The sequence below is a fragment of the Xyrauchen texanus genome, chromosome 1, assembly GCF_025860055.1.
Source record: "Xyrauchen texanus isolate HMW12.3.18 chromosome 1, RBS_HiC_50CHRs, whole genome shotgun sequence".
NCBI classification, from domain to species: Eukaryota; Metazoa; Chordata; class Actinopteri; order Cypriniformes; family Catostomidae; genus Xyrauchen; species Xyrauchen texanus.
The window spans coordinates 39,563,294-39,581,406 of NC_068276.1; the positions used below are offsets into that span (position 1 = coordinate 39,563,294).

Here is an 18,113-nt window from a genome sequence, read left to right on the forward strand (position 1 = left end):
ACCAAATTTTCTTAGTTATGCATCCACATTAATTTGATAACTCTATGCTCGGTAACACTCAATAAGGTTCCATTTGTTAACATTAGTCAATGCATTAGGTATCATGAACAAACAATGAACAATATATATTTTTTATAAAATGTTTAATTCCTAATTTATTTCATTTATGTTAATGAAAATACAATTGCTCATTGTTAGTTCATAGTGCATTAACTTATATTAACAAATACGCTTTAAAAGTCTTGTTCATTGATAGTTCAAGTGAACTAATGTTGCTAACTAATGTTAACAAATGGAAACTTATTGTAAAGTGTTACCCTATACTCTTATTGGATCCCAACAATTGTCTTTGTGTCTATTTGTTTTATTTTTTGTTTATTTCTTTTGCAGTATTTCTCTTATGGAATTTAAAGAGAAACAGATGAGATAAAGTTGATAATTAAGTGACACATAATTGAGGACTCAATGAAGTCTCCTGAGCTATAAAAAAGCAACATCTGAGTAATATAATTTTTCCTGGGAATGTTTCCCCTTTTTGTCACCCATATGTTTTGCCATCCTACCTCCCTTTCTGCTTCTGTCCCACTCTCAATCTGTCCTTTCTGACTTCCTGTCTGCAGGTTTTGCTCCAATTAGTGGGATGTGTAGCAAATACCGTAGCTGCACAATTAATGAAGACACAGGGCTGGGCCTCGCTTTCACCATTGCTCACGAGTCAGGACACAAGTATGTTCACGCCTGCTTTCACATCAACCTCCATTTCAATTTGAGAAACCATATGCTGTGCAATGGGCAAACATTTTGTTTGTGTTTTCTGGTTTCCATCGAGATAAGGGCAAGTTTGTATTGTATGGCTGAAATTTTGGTTTATGACAAAGCTGTATTTTGAGTCCTACAGTTGGCATATTCTCAACATAAACAGGAACAATATTTGCCTTGGAGAAGCACCAGGATGATAATATATTATGGGATTTGTTATTCTCAATGGTTTATTACATTTGGTCAAATGAATAGGACATGTGACCAGAATGTGTGCATTGTTTGGGGCAAAATCTTGCCAAGCCAAGAGCTATTAATCACTAATTTATTGAGGAGTGGTCATTTTGTGAACAAATGGCATATCTCGCCAAGTCTTCTTATGTCTTAACTATGGTATGTGTGTGGTCATTTTGTTTCATTAAATAAGTCGGTTATTGCAGGGGTCACAAAAGTAAGCATCTAAATGTGAATGTCAGTTATGTGATATGTTGTATTCAGTAGTGTACAGAGATTATTAGAGGGTTTTTTGGGATGAAAGCTCAGCTAGGTTATGGAGGAAATGTCCCACCTGAATCAGGGAGTGATCTCTGTCCTGAGGCTATACATTAATAGTCTCACTGTTTAAAACTCAATTTCAATTTATTTTTCTTTCTCTCTCTCTCTCTCTCTCTCTCTCTCTCTCTCTCTCTCTCTCTCTCTCTCTCTCTCTCTCTCTCTCTCTCTCTCTGTCCTTCTTTACATCTCTCCCTTCCACTTTTGCTCCCTCCTTTATTCACTCTGTTTTGCTCCAGTTTTGGAATGATCCATGACGGAGAGGGGAATCCCTGTCGAAAGACTGAAGGGAACATAATGTCTCCCACACTGGCCGGCAATAATGGTGTTTTCTCCTGGTCTGCCTGTAGTCGGCAATACCTCAACCGTTTTTTGGGGTAAATTCTAACCTTTATTTAAACATTATTATTAAATATTTGAAATTATTGCACAACAAGTTAATGTATAGTTCATGAGTCAAATTGTGTCTTTTAGACTATGATCTGTCCTTTGGCAGTGGGTTTGGATTAGCTGTGCTCAGATTCATAGAAAACAGAGTGTAAAATTGCAGTAACTACAACTCTATAACCCTTTCAGTAACTACAACCACATACAAGTAATACAAGTAATTTCGACACCCTGTTTCCTACTTTCTTGTTGATATAGTTAGTGTGTTTGCCTATATTGAGTTCATGATTTCAGTTTTACACCTAATTTAAAGGGATAGTTCATGCAAAAAATAAATAAATACATGAAATGTTTGTTTCAAACCAATATGTTGTTCCAAACCTGTATGACTTTTTTCTTCCTTGGAACAAAGCAGGTGATATTAGGCAAAATGACAGTCTCAGTCACTTTCATTGAATTTCTTTCATATAATTAAATTGAATGGTGACTGAGGTGTAAATACTACATACCATCTACTTTTGTGTTCCACAGAGGAAAGAAAGTCAAGCAGGTTTAAAACAACATGTGGGTGAGTAAATGATGACAGAATTTTCAGTTTTGGGTGAACTATTTATTTAGGTGAGATAAAATAAATTATAACAAAAAATAGATTCTGGCTTGTTTTTTACCTGCATTGCTTAGATTATGTACCATTTATGGACAGCAATATCTTATGTTGAATTACTTTTTAATGCTGGTTTCTTTTTTGATCTACAGTATAATTGCATGCATGTGTTCACAGTTCTGCTCAGGCCTCATGTTTAGTGGATGAGCCCAAACAGATCGGCCAGTACAAGTACCCTGAGCAGCTTCCTGGTCAGCTGTATGATGCAAATATACAGTGCAAATGGCAGTTTGGGTCCAAGGCCAAACTCTGCAGCCTGGACTTTGTTAAGGTAAACAATAGTATTTAAAATTTGTAATTAGGCTTCATATTGGTGCATTTCAATGGATCTTTATGCTAAATGCATTTGAGCACATGTTGGAAATTACTATTGTTTAACAACTTGGCTTCAGTCAAACCTTTGGACAAAATACGATGCAAACAAACTCACAATTAGTCAAAGAGATTTAGTTGCAGGTCTCAGATATTTAAATATATTAAACCTGTAATGTTTGTGTGTGGAGTTGTCATGGTCAACCCAAAAACACATCTGAGCTTTGGAAATGAAACAAACTACCAAGAGAAATCCCATTGACACAAAATCTACTTTAAGGATTCATTCACAGCCCATGAACAAAAGTTCTACATAGATGCACAGGGCCCCCTTTGGCATCCACTATATCCTTTAGAGTGTAACGCACACATTTATATGCAAATATAAAAAGGGTGAAGACTAAGGCCTGGAAGAAAGAGCTTATACTTGGGAAATGAACATTGCAAGAGTCCATCTGTGGGATTAGCTCTCATGCTATGGATTTCCTCTTTGAGAGATTCCTCTTGCCTTTGTGTGCTTCTGAAAACTTCTACATACTCTGAACAGAGTCTTGAACATCGACTTTGATGGAAGGCAGCTGTACATCTTAATTAAGAAGGATTGCAGCGATAATACAGTGTTTTTGTTTTCTGTCCCCCCAAGCAATTCTGTTCTTGCCATAAAGTCGTTGAGGTAATTAGCCGTGGGAGATTGCTGCTGTAGCGAGCAGGCTAGCAGAGTTAGTGTTCTGTTCACACTGAAAGTGTTTTTGTGTCCATCGGCACTGTTGTTTTTATTTTCATGTTAATTGATGCTAGATTGGCATTTTTAACCTTGATTTATGTAGGAGCACCATGTTTTTATGACTCTGTGTCAAATTAAATTAAATCCTATTTTGAACTTGAACTTTGTCTCGTTTTTTGGGGGGGGTAAATTTTTCGTCTAAACAGCCCTTTAGCTGCCCAGTGATCCAGTGTCCTGTGTTACTAGCTTTTGTAAGCCACATCTCTCTCACTGTCTGCCCAACTCCTCATCACCCATTATTATTGCTGTTCTGTGGGACGAAACAAAATGCAAAGATAATGGCATGTTTCTTTTGGGCAGCACAGTGATTGATTTTGACAGGGTATTTTATTTGTTGGTGGAGTTGATTGGCCGTTGCTGTAGAAACAGGGTCAGCGTGGCGAGGTGCAAGCCAGGGAGGTTGAAGGGTTCGCAGTGTGTGTAGGTCCTTCTTTGACTGTGTTTGTTCTGTGTGTGTGTTCGTGCCCACCAGGACATCTGTAAATCATTGTGGTGCCACAGGACAGGGCACCGGTGTGAGACCAAGTTCATGCCTGCTGCCGAGGGCACCGTCTGTGGACCAGACATGGTGAGTGAGTGGTTGTCTGTTCAGAGTTTCTTTATCTGAACTCATTGAACTTATTTTTACTAAGGAATAACTGACGACTTAGGGAAGAAATCTGTTGATAAGACCTGCATCGCCAACATGAGATGCTGTTATCTACCCCAGGATTCCAAGACTTTCTTGGTCAAACATCTTTAACAAAAAATGATCACAGGTCTGCTGCTGCTGGTGATCACAGGGTTCCCAAAGATATGGAAAAATATCTGGGAATTTCCAGGCCCCAGATTTTTTTTTATTATCTTCCATGAAAAGTCATGGAAGATAATAAAACCTTTAAAAGTCACAGAACTTTCATGGAAATTCCAATGTTGTATGTAATTTTTTTTTAGTTTTCTTCATTCTAAAATATATTTAATCAGCTTGAAATTGCTCTTTTCTAGTGCAATCTCTATGAAATTATTACAAATCCTTATCCAATAACTACAAAAAACTGGAAAAGTCATGGAAATTCCTATATGGAATAAAATGTTTCCTCACTATGCTCAGCTCTAAAATATTCAATCAATTCAAAAAAAGAATTTATAAAGTCTTAAAAAAGTCATGGAAATTAATTGATCAAAAGGACTGGGAATCCTTTTATCAGCAATTCCACCACTGCAAAACCAGCACTAACAATCTTAAACCAGCTTGGACCACCATGGAAACTCATGCTGGTCTAAGCAGATCTTTTCCACAGGGAACACAGATTGACATCTAACCACATAAATTCACAGTCACACAAATGTATTTATCTCTCACATCTATCTTTCTTCAAACACACCTGCAGAAATATTCTCTTTTTCCTTTATACCCCTATGTCCGGGGGCGGGGTATGCAAATACTGTCTGCCAACTTCTCATTGGCCTTTTTTTATAGATCAGATGTATATTCGGCGCTCGAGACCCCTAGTGTCGCTACAGACGTATGGGTGTAAAAATGCATCAATTAAACATAAAACAGGGCTAAATAAAGGTTAAATAAAGTATTATAGCAAAAAGAAGTTAAGATCAAGCATGTGCATTAAAAGCATTAAAACATAACACAGGGCTAAAAAAAGTATTTTGGCGAAAAGAAGTTAAGATCACGCATGCGCACCCACCCAGTCCAACTGTGATCACAAACCCCATCCCCTCCCCCATTGATGGACAATTTGGAAGCAACTGCCCACAAAAAAACATCTGTGCACTTCCCTGGCCAGGACCCTAAATTTATGCTCCATGTGGGATTCATTTTCTTTCCATAATGCAGTGGTGCCGGAGAGGACAGTGTGTAAAGTTTGGTGATAATGGACCTAGAGCCGTGCATGGCCAGTGGTCTGGCTGGTCAGAATGGTCTGACTGTTCGCGTACCTGTGGTGGAGGAGTCATGCATCAAGAGCGATCCTGTAACAGCCCAAGGTAACAACTCGCCAACAACTCAACAAGCTCAGAAATTGCATCTCAAGAAACAAGGCTTTAAAGTCAATAGTGCTAAAATATCACGTTATTTTGAAAATAGCTTTTTGAATGAACATTCTGCTATTTAAAAGATATTTACAATCACCTGATCATTATTGCAAAATAAACCTCAGGACTTGTATAACCTGAAAGGGTTTATATTGAAATAAATTTAAGAGAGAGACAACTGAGAACACCAAATTCAACTGCCAGTTTGCACAAAGACTCAATTCAATTCTACATTTAACCAATCAGAATCGAGTATTCCAGAGAGCCACGTAATAATTTGTATAATATAGTGTCACTTAAAATTGAGTGTGTTATGTTTGTGAGAGAGTAAATCCAGATAAACATTGCATTAGTCCCAGGGTTCTCTACATGCCAGTCCATTAAGTATGTTTCTGCTGTCATGAACTGTAAAGCAGCCACAAATTCTTTCCTCCTTATTACAATTTGCCTTCTTCTAATTACAAAATGAGCTCAATTCCACAGCCTTTCTTGACTTTTGTGGTGTGGCTGGATGTTAAATTTTAATTCCCACTGTAATGAAAAATTAATAACACTTTAATTCAGCATATTGTTGCCATGAATGGTAGATTAACCACGAATGGTGGAATTATGTTTTTCCTGACCAACTGACCCACTACCACTCTGCTGCTAGATTACCCCTGAACTTTGACACACTGAGTAATCTTGGATTAAGTGCCTGCTGGTGTGTTAGGTCCCACCTCCCATGCTCTATTGAGAGCACAGAATGCATCAGGTCAGCGACTCTACAGATCTTGGTCAGTTTTTAACATTAGATGCTTCTGAAACACTCCTCTTGAAAAAAAGTGATTGCTGAAGATTTGAGTGTCTGTCAAATTGTAGAAATAGTTTTTATGAATTTAGGTCCAGGTGCTTCCTGTACGTATGCAACAGCTGGTTGATATGAGACTGGGTTTTGTGAGCTGCAGGTGGCTCGACATTTGGTTTAGTTAAGCTGATGGAACATGGGATAGTGCTTCATCAACATTTGGCAGTCTAGAGCATTTTAACATATTTATATTGGAAGAGGAAATACTCATTGTGCCTCAGACAGCTAGACCAACATATTTTTCATGACTAGTTCCAGTAAAGGCGAGGGAAAAAAAAAATGAAAGAAAGAAAGAATAGACTTTAATGTAGAACTTAATTGGAGCCCTGGAAATACTTTTCATTGTCAACTGAAATTATACATGTATTTAAGTAGGGAGATATTTGATTGGGTAAATATGATCTCATAGGATGTGTATTGGCAGATTTCTGCATTTGATTTAGAGCTTCTTTACACAGTTGCACAGAATTTAGGGTGGTGCTACAAATTGATTTCTTTTGTAAAAAGTGTAGATATTTCCTGTGCTTTAGCATGAGAGCTATTTTTAATTCATTCGTGCTGTCTAGATATCTTAATGACCTAAATAAATTACTACAATTCTTCAGTAGTAATTTGAGGGCATGCTGCATAAGTGTTTGCAGCTTGCTAGCCTGTTTAACATAGCTTATTCTTATACGTTCATTGTTTTGTCCTTTGCCATTTTACCATGTGCTTCGGGTTTTCCGCTTTTCTACTGTTTCATCTGTGTGTATTATACCACGCGCCTCCATTTGCGGTAAGACATGGCATCTGCTCATTTTATTTCTTCCTGCATTACATGTTTACTATAGCTTCTTTCATCAGCAGTGAAGGATTTAAATGTCATAAATGTTAGGAATTAGTCAAGCTGATGGAGAAAGTTAATGAGCTAGAGACACACATCCGAACACTTGTGGAGGTCAGTGAAAAAGAGAAGCTGGTAGATACTATTTCGAATGTGGGTAGTACAGCAAGCAACACACACTTTGGTTCTGGCTTTAGAGCCCACACAGCAGGGCGTTTGGGTGATGTCTCAATGGCATACTCGCTCAGCAAAGTGACACCACTCTCCCATTCCTGTTAAGGTTTCCAATCAATAGTGTTTCCAATCGATTCTCCTCACTCAGTGATGCACCCACTGAGATGTTGTAAGAGCCCTAATAATTGGTGATTCTATGGTAAGGAACATGGAAATAGAGACTCCAGTTGCTACTGTTAAATGCATACAGTGTCTGGGGCTTGGGCATCTGACATTTTACATTTATTCATTTGGCAGACGCTTTTATCCAAAGCGACTTACAAAAGAGGAAAACATAAGCGAATCATCTTAAGGAGACATTTGTACAAAAAATTTCATTCTACAAAGTTTCACTAGCATCAGAATAGCATTCAAAACAGATTTAAGTGCAACAAGAATTATTATATATATATATATATATATATATATATATATGTATTTAGTGACTGATTAAGTGCTCTTTTTAGCCGTTTTTTGAATATAGACATCAGATCAAATTTACAAGTGCTGACTAATGCTAAACGTAGGTTTTCTAAAAAATTGTTATTCACGTCGGCACTAATAATGTCTGGCTTTGCCAGTCAGAGATCACTTGAAATAATGTTAAAGAGGTGTGTGAACTTGCAAAAAGATGTCAGACACTGAAATAAGCTCAGGTTCCCTCCCTGCTCATCGTGGTGAAGAGGTTTATAGTAGATTAGTGTCACTGAACAACTGGATGTCTGAGTGGTGTCTGAAGAATAAACTAGGATTTATAGACATTTGGAAGAGTTTTTGGGGTAGACCTGACCTGCTAAAGAGAGCCTTGTCTGAAGGGTCGAGGAGGAGGTGTTGCTACAATTTACAGTTTTTGGTGTTACTCAGAGGACAGGATATAAATGTAAATATTTTTTGTGATCAACCGTTTTTATTGGTTTTATATAAAGAAGGTCAATTACAGATTGCCCAGATTATTCACATGAAAACAACAGAAACAAACCCTCAAGTTTAAGTCTTTTGAACTATTCTTGCTTATTATGTCACCATCAAATATAAATAAAATTGTTTGCCCTTGTTACAGTACTGTATATACTGTAGATCACCTGGGCCTTACTCTGGTTTCCTTAGTGAATTTGACAGTTTTCTTTAGTTAATGTAGATAGAGCTTTAATTGTTGGTGACTTCAAAATTCACATAGATAATGAAAATGACACATTGGGATTAGCATTTATTGATATTCTCTACTCTCTTGGAGTCAGACAAAATATGACAGGACCAACTCATCACCATAATCATATGCTAGATTTAATTCTGGCATATGAAGTTGATGTTTATACTATAGAAATTCTACCGCAGTGCAATGCCATCTCAGATCATTACCCCCTTCTCTTGTTTGTTGCGTTCAGCTAATGTCACTTAATCTACACCACGCTGTCATTCAGGAATAACTATTCTTTCAACCACTAAAGAAAGCTTGACTAATAATCTTCCAGAACTGTCTTACATACTCAGTAAGTCTAGAAGAACTTGATAACAGAAAATAACAAAAAATATAAATACAGTCTTCTCTAGCACTGTTGATAGTGTTGCCCCCTTCGAGTAAAGAAAATAAAAGAAAAAAGCCTTGCACTGTGATACAATGATCACACTCATACTCTCAAGAGAGCAGCTAGGAAAATGGAGTGCAAGTGAAAGAAAACTAAATTAGAGGTATTTCACAGTGCATGGAAGGATAGTGTCTGTAGCTACAGGCCAGCATATTTTAACAAACTCATAAAAAATAACCAAAACAATCCTAGGTGTTTATTCAGTACTGTGGCTAAATTGGTTAGGAATAAAGCATCGACTGAACCAGATATTCCATCACAGCACAATAGTAATGATTTCATGAATTTCTTTACTGATAAAACTGAAATAATCAGAAATAAAATTGGAACTATGCAATCAACTGTCACAGCACCTCAGAAATCAGTGTCTCATAATTCATAATAAAAACTTCAAGCCTGCCTGATACAGCTCTGTTCCTGCTTGGTGTCACACTCCACTGCTATGTGTCACTGAGAGATGATGACAAACTACATCCGGTGCTAGCCAGACATCACTTCAGTTTTTTATTCAGAGGATGAACTGATGCCAACTCTAACTGTAAGACATCAGATATTTCATATGCCACTGCCTGAACCTTGGACTTAGGATGTACCCCACTGAACCTCATTGAATTGACCTGCTGGTTGAACTGCGATGCACCTCATAATTTATCTCTGCCTGCATCGCCTTTGTATATTGTTTTTTCTACACTCATGAAATGAAATACATAGGCTATCATTTAATTAACGGACAATTAATCTATGTGAACTTCTGCAGTTAATACAGAATGGACTTCAAAGACATTAGTCATTAATCTTAAAGTTAATAAAAAAATCCTTTCTTTTTAATTTTAAAACACTGGACCTTAACGCTTAGTTAATTTACACATTTAAAACCATGACTTGCACTGCACATAAATAACTACTATTGGCATTATATTCATGACGTTAGCCAGAGGGGAACTGGTTTCTACAGTGAGCCTGGTTTCTCCCAAGGTTATTTTTCTCCATTAAAGAACATCTTATGGAGTTTTGTGTTCCTTGCCACAGTTGCCTTAAGCTTGCTCAAATGGGATCTAAATACAATTATTATATAATTATTTAATTTCTACTGTCATATTTAATCAAACTACACAATGATGACTGTAATGTCTGATCCACTGAGGGAGGCTTAAGGACAGATATCCTTCTGGAGAAGTTCATTTTCGTTATTTGTTCAGGGGTAAAAACAAACAACGGTATTCTGTTTCCAAACAGTTGGACATTGCCACACCACTGTGGGAGGCTTTTAGAAGTACATTTAAATATGAGGATGCTACATTTAAAAACGTAAAAATGTGTTATCAATGACTTTATGCCTCATTCTCTGAGTAGACTTCACACGAGGTCAGTAAAATAATCAGTTTTAATCTCTCGATGATTTAAAGTAATATATGCAGTATAAAAGGTTTAATTTGTCTTGTTTATGTCCTGAATTCATGATGCTAATGCTAACATGATTTATAATGATGACACTGATAGTATTGCAAAGATAAGTGTATAAAAGTGATAATGTTCAGAATAAAGACAAAAGAATGATCATAGGCATTTCTTACTTTAGACAGATGTGTGAATGGCTTTCGCTGCAGATGGCACAAATGAATGGGCACTTGAGAGTATTTGAGAATATTTGATTCCTTTAGTAGATTAATTAAACAAATATAAATCGCATGATGTGGTCTTTGAAAATATCTTTAAGCGAATGATCGAACAGATGTAGGTAAGTTGTAACAGGTCACTAATAACTCTACATGCCCATGTGTTCCCTTTCAAAAAGCTACATTTTGATGCTGCGCTGATGTAGCGCACCTAAAGTTGTTCCCACAGCGCTAAATCAGCGCAGCATCTCTTTCCGCATTTATCAGGGAACAGGGGTTACTATTAAGTAACCCGAGACGTTCATGTTGACTGATTTTGACTCACTAAACAACATGAACAGAACTTGCTGTCAACATCAAGGTAAATAGAGCTCTAGGTCACACCTACCGATGACATGGACCAATAGCAGTAAGAAGGTGTTTTGCAGTTGAATAGATCTTTCCTAAAAGTTTGCCCCAGCAAACACCTTTTTGGGCAAATTTGTTAGAAATGACGTCAAACCTGTTCGTTCTTCAATTTTGTAGGAAGTATATCGAGGCCTTTATTGTACAGTGGAATCCGTTAGATGGACTTGCTCTTGATGCAGAATTTGCATACAGTATAATTTGAAATTTTTTGGTAAAGATCTCCTCTTTAACCTCTGGGGTCTGTGGGTGTTTTGGGCCCTGGAGATGTTTTGACATGCCTTGACATTTGTGCTTTTTTCAGTTGCTTAAAAACACATTAATGGCTAAAGTCTGATAACACTGTATTCAGCACAAACTGGGCTACAATAATATGTGAGCAACATGTATGTGCATGAAAAAACTAAATTTGTAGTAATTGAAATTAGGCCATATAACACATACTAAATATTTGTCCACAAGACTTCTGAGAACTGGATCCTGTAGCCTAGAGTTTGTGCTACAAAATGATGTGAAAACCATCCTGATCACTATATACTAATTGAACTTTTATAAGACAGTTTTAGTGTTAGAAAGGTAATATGCCAGGAAACGTGAACTGTCATGAATATTGAGGTGATTCACACCTGAGGAGACAAAAGACCCCTCCCCTGGGCCTATCAATGAGGATTGTGACAGAAAGAAAATTAATGTAAGGAGACTTAATGATCAAAATCTAGTTTTTAAGTTAAAAGAAGTAATCTGACTATACCTTTTCTTTACATAAAGACTTTACTTAATTTTATACTTACACTACCGTTTAAAAGTTTTAGAAGTCTCTTCTGCTCACCAAGAATGCATTTATTTGATCCAAAATACAGTAAAAAATTGTGAGAACTCTTTTTTACAATTTAAAAGAACAGTTTTCTATTTGAATATATTGTAAAATGCAATTTGTGATCAAAGCTGAATTCACAGCATCATTACTTCAGTCTTCAGTGTCACATGATCCTTCAGAAATCATTAAAAGATGGTGTTTTCTAATATGGGCATATTTAAAAGTGCATTTTACTCATTTACACCTGAACAAATATTTGCAAGCACAAGCATTGATGATTATGAGGCAGCATAAACACTAGATAAAATATATTCTAAACATTCATATAATTTTATATAATTTTACATATCATATTTATATCATACAGCATATAATTACATACCTGCTTTAGCCGAAACAGCATTTAAATGTAACTAAAACTTGCTTATTAGGACATATTTCAAATGTCAATACTCTGAATCCTGGCTGGCAAGTCTGGAAACAGTCCCACTTGTAAAATATGTACATGTTTATATAAAATAGCATGTCAACTAATGAAAACTAAATGACTTACTTGTCCGAAATTGTATCCTCGTCTGGATCAAGTCTCTCTTCAAAATACAAACGTTCATCGTCCCGCTCTTCTTCTGAGGAAAATGTTAACTATTCCTTACTAGCCAAGAGTTTCCTCGCCTGTGTATAATTACAAACACGCAGTAAAGTGAATGAATTGTGTTTACATCAAACATCACTGTCGGGGGCATTTACCATTTGCAATGATCGCTTCAGGTGGGTGTGATCACATTAGCTATAATGAGCTGAGCCAGGAAAACTGTATATCTCTTTGTTTCATACAGATTACATTGCAGGAGAATATTTTATTTAAATTTGAATTGTTTTATTTAAAAGTAGATATTTTAAGCTTTCTTTAGACATATGTTTCATGTTTGTGTGATAAGTATTCACAGAGTTTCAGTAAATTTTTGTGACATGTTTCAGAATTATGCTCGTGGAGACAGAGACATCTGATAGCTCACCCTTTTTATTTTCTTTATTTTGCAAATGCACAAGGTTTTGTTGTTATTGTGATTGTACACAAATAAAAGTAGACCCTGTATAGTCTCTAATGATGTTTTACACTTACCCGTAAACCCCAAAATTATGGAGTATTTTAAGTTGTTTCCGCTGTAATGACGAAAATATCCAGCAGGACGCGCCGGCACATCCGTCGACACCAGAGGGTTAAGAACTCATCAAATGGTTATTTATATGTATTTATGAGGTGTACATCTTGAACATCTGCCTACATTATGAAAATAAGAGTTGATGTTGATCAGAACATTTGTCTGTATCATTTCACTCTGTATGCCGAAATAAATTTATTTGGCATATTTATTTTACATTTTTTCTATTTTGTCCCATTATTGTTCATAGATAGCATCTGTAGCAAAAAAGGTGTCTCAACACAACTAGAGTTTTCATCTCAGCACAGATTTGGTATGTCCTCTTTTTGTGCATGTGAGATTCAAGGGGAGCCCCCAGATTCAACGGTTCATTCAGTATGAGGTTCTTAGGAACCAGCTATATGAAGCCAGCAGCAAGAGATATAATCTCACTGAAACAATAAATATGATCTGCTGAATATACTCCCTTGACTGTACCATACACAGTGCACAGATTTACAGGCTGAGAAATCTTTGATATGTGCGTTAGAGAAATATATCTCTTGGCAACAGTCTAGTGGAATGCATAAGGAGATATTTGTTTATCGGATAAGCTTTTTATACAGACCTATGAAGTTTGTTTACTGTTCAGTAGATGGTGTTAACTTGCAGAGAATGGTATCATTATATAAATGTACCATTACCACAGGTTAAATTTGAGAGGGTTTGGATCCATGGGCTATGTAATTATGATCGCCCTCAGGACTTTGTTAAATGCCTACCACATAAAAAAAATAAAATTTTGTTGTATTGTTTATTTATATATAGGGGGTTTTAATGGCCTGACTGTAAACAGGATGCCTAATGGCTAAAACCGTGGGCTTGATTAGAGAGGGTGGACTTGATGTATTGAGAGAGTGGGTAGAAAAGTATGTGGGTCATTGGTGGTGGTGGTGGTGGTGGTTGGGGGGGTGGGGGGTCATTTTGTTGGGCTTTTGGAAAGCAGACAGACAGTGTGACCATGTTCTCTATGAAGTTTGGACTCAGTGAATTCCCCAGTGGGACAATGGTGCTTCAAATTCTGCCGATTGAACAGAGTGGAGAAATAATGATCCCTTTGACGACAACTCTTGTGTAAAGTTCACAAGATTAATTTCGCACAGTTATTTTATAAACAACATCTAATGAGAAAAGCTTCTAACTTGTCTTTACCTCTCCTCTCTCTCTGTACTCTGTGTTGTTGTAAGAACTCTACCATATGGACCCATACTACACTGTCCCTAAAGCCCTAATAGGATCAGCCTGAAAACATGATACAAAAACAAAATTAGCCTGGCACAAACAGCCCTCTGCCAGTACTGTTACAATTTTGTTGATGTCATTGACATAAAGTCATAGTTTTAAATTATTTACTCACCCTGATGTTATTTCAAACCTTATGAAGTTATTTTTTCAGTGGAACCCAAAAGGAGAATTATGGTGAATCTTCAGTCCTACTTAGAATTTTCCATAATACAACAGTATATAGTGGCTATGTGCTGTCAAGCTCCAGAAGTACTAAAAAGTAGTCTATGAAAGTAGTCCATCAGACTCATGCACTATATTCAGTATTCAGCTCTCAAATCAAATATGTATGTTGGATGTTGATAAGAATCAAGCATCAGTCAGTTTGTTTACATGCACAGTTATCATTGATCTATAGTCTTCATCTGTCTGTCCAAGTATTAATGACACAATGTGTACTGGAATATTTTCCATGGAGCAATTCCATGACATTTGCATACTTAGTGAAATGTAACTTCTCATCTAAAGTACTTATTACCAGAATATTGCGTTACTGACATAACAAATTAACATGAAAAAAAACAAAAACATCCAAAACACGTTTAAACTTATTTAAACTCAGCCTGCATGACTGAGTAATTAAGACTGAAATTGTGATTACAATGGCAAGGCTATGGTCCAATCAATGTGTATGCTGGCGAAGCCAATCAACAATCCCACTATCTAGGTTTGTTTGTCCGACTAAGAAAAAAATCATGTAAAAATACTGATTGGTTCTTGTGTGTCTCGTTACTAAACGTCATGATGCAAACCTGCACTTTCAAACCTTTCTTTCTTCTGCTCAACACGCAAAGATTTTTAGAAGAACTTCTCAGCTCTGTTGGTCCTCACCATGCATGTGAATAGTGACCAAAAGCACATAAAGGGAATATTAAAAGTAATCCATACAACTTCAGTGGTTAAATCCATGTCTTCGGAAGTGATATGATAGTTGTAGGTGAGAAACAGATAAAAATGTAAGTCCTTTTTTTACTGTAAACCTACACTTGCACATTGTGTATGATGTATTCTTGCCTTAAGTGGAAACATGCAATAAAAAGCTAAAGGCCAGAGACAAAATGAATATGCTCAGGTACACATACACAAATTGACAGAGCCCCAACAAGGCAGGCCCAGAGCGCAGTTGCTTGCTTTGAGGTTAGGCTATAAGAGGGTACCCAAGATTCCTTCACTTTAAAACTTGCAGCCATGCCACAAGCATGCCTCAGCTCTCACAGCCATGGTTAGAGGAGCTGCTGGACTGCTGTTCCCTGAAGAAAGATGGTGACTGTCGGCTTCATGTGGCAATCTGAGGCATTCTTGTGGCATTGGGAGGAGGCTACTGCTCTTCTTCAGCCTCAAACGGCCTCTGTAAAGCCTAAAGTATACTTCGGTTACACAGGAATTCTAAGGTGTGCGTACAGACATGTGACACAAAATTCATCATCAGCAGATTGAACTTGGCTCAATTTTTCTAACGTGTGTTCTAAGAATGCGCAGTATGTGCATGTGCCTGGAATTATTTGCACTAATTAGTGGGTCCACAAGGTGGCACCACTCACAGTGGTGGTGGCGTAGTGGGCTAAAGCACATAACTGTTAATCAGAAGGTCACTGGTTCGATCCCCACGGCCACCATCATTGTGTCCTTGAGCAAGGCACTTAACTCCAGGTTGCTCCGGGGGGATTGTCCCTGTAATAGGTGCACTGTAAGTCGCTTTGGATAAAAGCGTCTGCCAAATGCGTAAATGTAAATGTAAATGTAAAATTACCACAGTTGAGCCTTTGCTAGAGGATGTAATTAATGCTAATCTTCAGGAGCGTGTGTCTGAGGAGGTCAGGATATACCTGCATTTGTGTAACTTGAGTCTGAAGGAATGTAAAGACATCTTCATTGGTCTAAACTCCTGAAGAGAAATAGTCCAGTATCTCATAGAAGTTATAGCACATATGCGCCAACTGCCTATGCACAATCGAATAAAGTATCATTTGAAAGAATAGCGTTTGAATGTACATCTGTGCTAAGCATTTACCGAAGTATACTTTGGCTTAAAGGTGGTCTTTGTATGTAATATTCAGAAACCTTTGTTGTTAATGATACATGTGGCCGTTAAGTGAACTACATCCAGCTACCTGTTGCTCATGCAGACACTCCGCAGGGACTCGAGTGAGCATCTAAAACAATGACATAACATACAAAGAGACTGAACGTGATCCACCGGCATAATGCTGACAGATGAGGTAGCATAATTAAAATTACACAGTTATGATTGTTTTACTACAAACATGGAGACTAAATTAAAACTACTTATCAGCTAACATAGCATACTGATACACACACACAGCTACATACTACCGAACTATACCAGACAGTTTACTGTTATGTTGCACTAATGTATGTTTTGTATGTCATATGTTGTACTACGATCATGAAACCAGTGTATTTGCTTAAATGTATCCTGTATACTTGACTGAAATTATTTGAAAGTTATGAAGCAAGGTAGCTTGCAATTCGTCAGCATTAGCAGGCAAGATCAAGTTAGCTAAAATTACACAGATCAATCCTTAGAGCACTATATTTCACATTCTCACATTCACACTCTAGTTTTCGCTCGACCACAATCTCGTTCCCACTTAGCCAGACTGGATTCAATAAATAAATGTTTTGTTTTTTTTGGCTTACTGAGTTTGTGTCGGAGTCGGTGTTGTGCTGGGAGCCAGACGTTTGCTGTATTCCATCTCTAAGATAATGTTACTTAGTGTTGCACACTGTCTGTTGATGTGGAAGAGAAGCACTAAGGCAAGGCTCTCGGGAGTGAACATAAACGTTATATCCTTTGGATTTTCCAAGCAAAAGTGACCCGCTCCCATGAAAACATTTACATATTGCACATTTAAGGTAGGGGGACTGTTCAAACACACTGCCCAGAACCTGAGAGCTTATCTTTTATGATTTTCAGCCCTGTGGGCCACAGTATGGCAGCAGTAACTTTGGTTTCAAAGACGATTTTGCTTAAGTGCTCTTGTGCAAACATTCATCTGGCTACAATGAGGAACCACTGGTCCCAAGCAGGAGATGCTGGCATACAGGTGTTCCTACCAAGCTTGTTAACTACCTAAACCAGCAAACCTCCCTTGGAAGAGCTTGATCAGAAAGACCATGCTGGTTGACATACATTTTTTTGAACAACATGGCTAGATCAGCACCAAACCTTCATAAACAAGTTGCAAATGGCCTGGATATTCATGCAGGTCTAAACTGGTTTTCTCAGCAGGGACGTCAGCTAAGATAACAATTTGTAAAGCACATCAGCACAGGTGTGTGTTGTCTTATTCTCCCTAAATTTTAATATTAAGAAATCATACCTGTTGGAAACACAGACAAGTCCAAGCCATGAATGGAATTGCATCTCAAACACTTTTACAGCTATCTGTTAGCCTGTGATTCAGTCAGGCATATCACAGATAACACAAAAAGGTATTCTACCTTGGAGTAGATCCTAATGCACATCATATGAAACACATCTCATTTGGCCCCTCTTCCAAAAATGCTGAATGGCTGTCATTCCTTTCGCATGCTGAATGCTTGCTGAGGCACATCTGTTTCTTCTCTTCTTGCTCTCTCTCCCTGCTTCCATGTTAGCTGTGCTAATTGCTGGTTGTTTCACCCAAGCCCACAGCACAATGGCAAGTTCTGCCAAGGCCCCAGTCGACTGCACCAGCTGTGTAACACCAAGCCGTGCCAGCCCAATGGAGTGGACTTCCGAGCTCAGCAGTGCGCAGAGTATAACAGCAAACCCTTCAGGGGATGGTACTACAAATGGAAGCCATACACCAAAGTGGAAGGTATGGTAGA

The 18,113-nt window shown here is 37.5% G+C and overlaps 1 protein-coding gene across 1 annotated transcript in view; it reads left to right on the top strand.

Moving 5' to 3' along the window:
* The window catches only part of LOC127634948 (A disintegrin and metalloproteinase with thrombospondin motifs 18-like), an 82,681-nt gene that overhangs the window by 33,068 nt on the left and 31,500 nt on the right, over nucleotides 1–18,113 (top strand). The window contains exons 8-13 of the mRNA XM_052114756.1: nucleotides 621–726; nucleotides 1,551–1,688; nucleotides 2,480–2,633; nucleotides 3,931–4,026; nucleotides 5,290–5,438; nucleotides 17,931–18,103. Coding sequence (XP_051970716.1) covers nucleotides 621–726; nucleotides 1,551–1,688; nucleotides 2,480–2,633; nucleotides 3,931–4,026; nucleotides 5,290–5,438; nucleotides 17,931–18,103 — 816 coding nt within the window. The remainder of the gene's footprint in view (nucleotides 1–620; nucleotides 727–1,550; nucleotides 1,689–2,479; nucleotides 2,634–3,930; nucleotides 4,027–5,289; nucleotides 5,439–17,930; nucleotides 18,104–18,113) is intronic.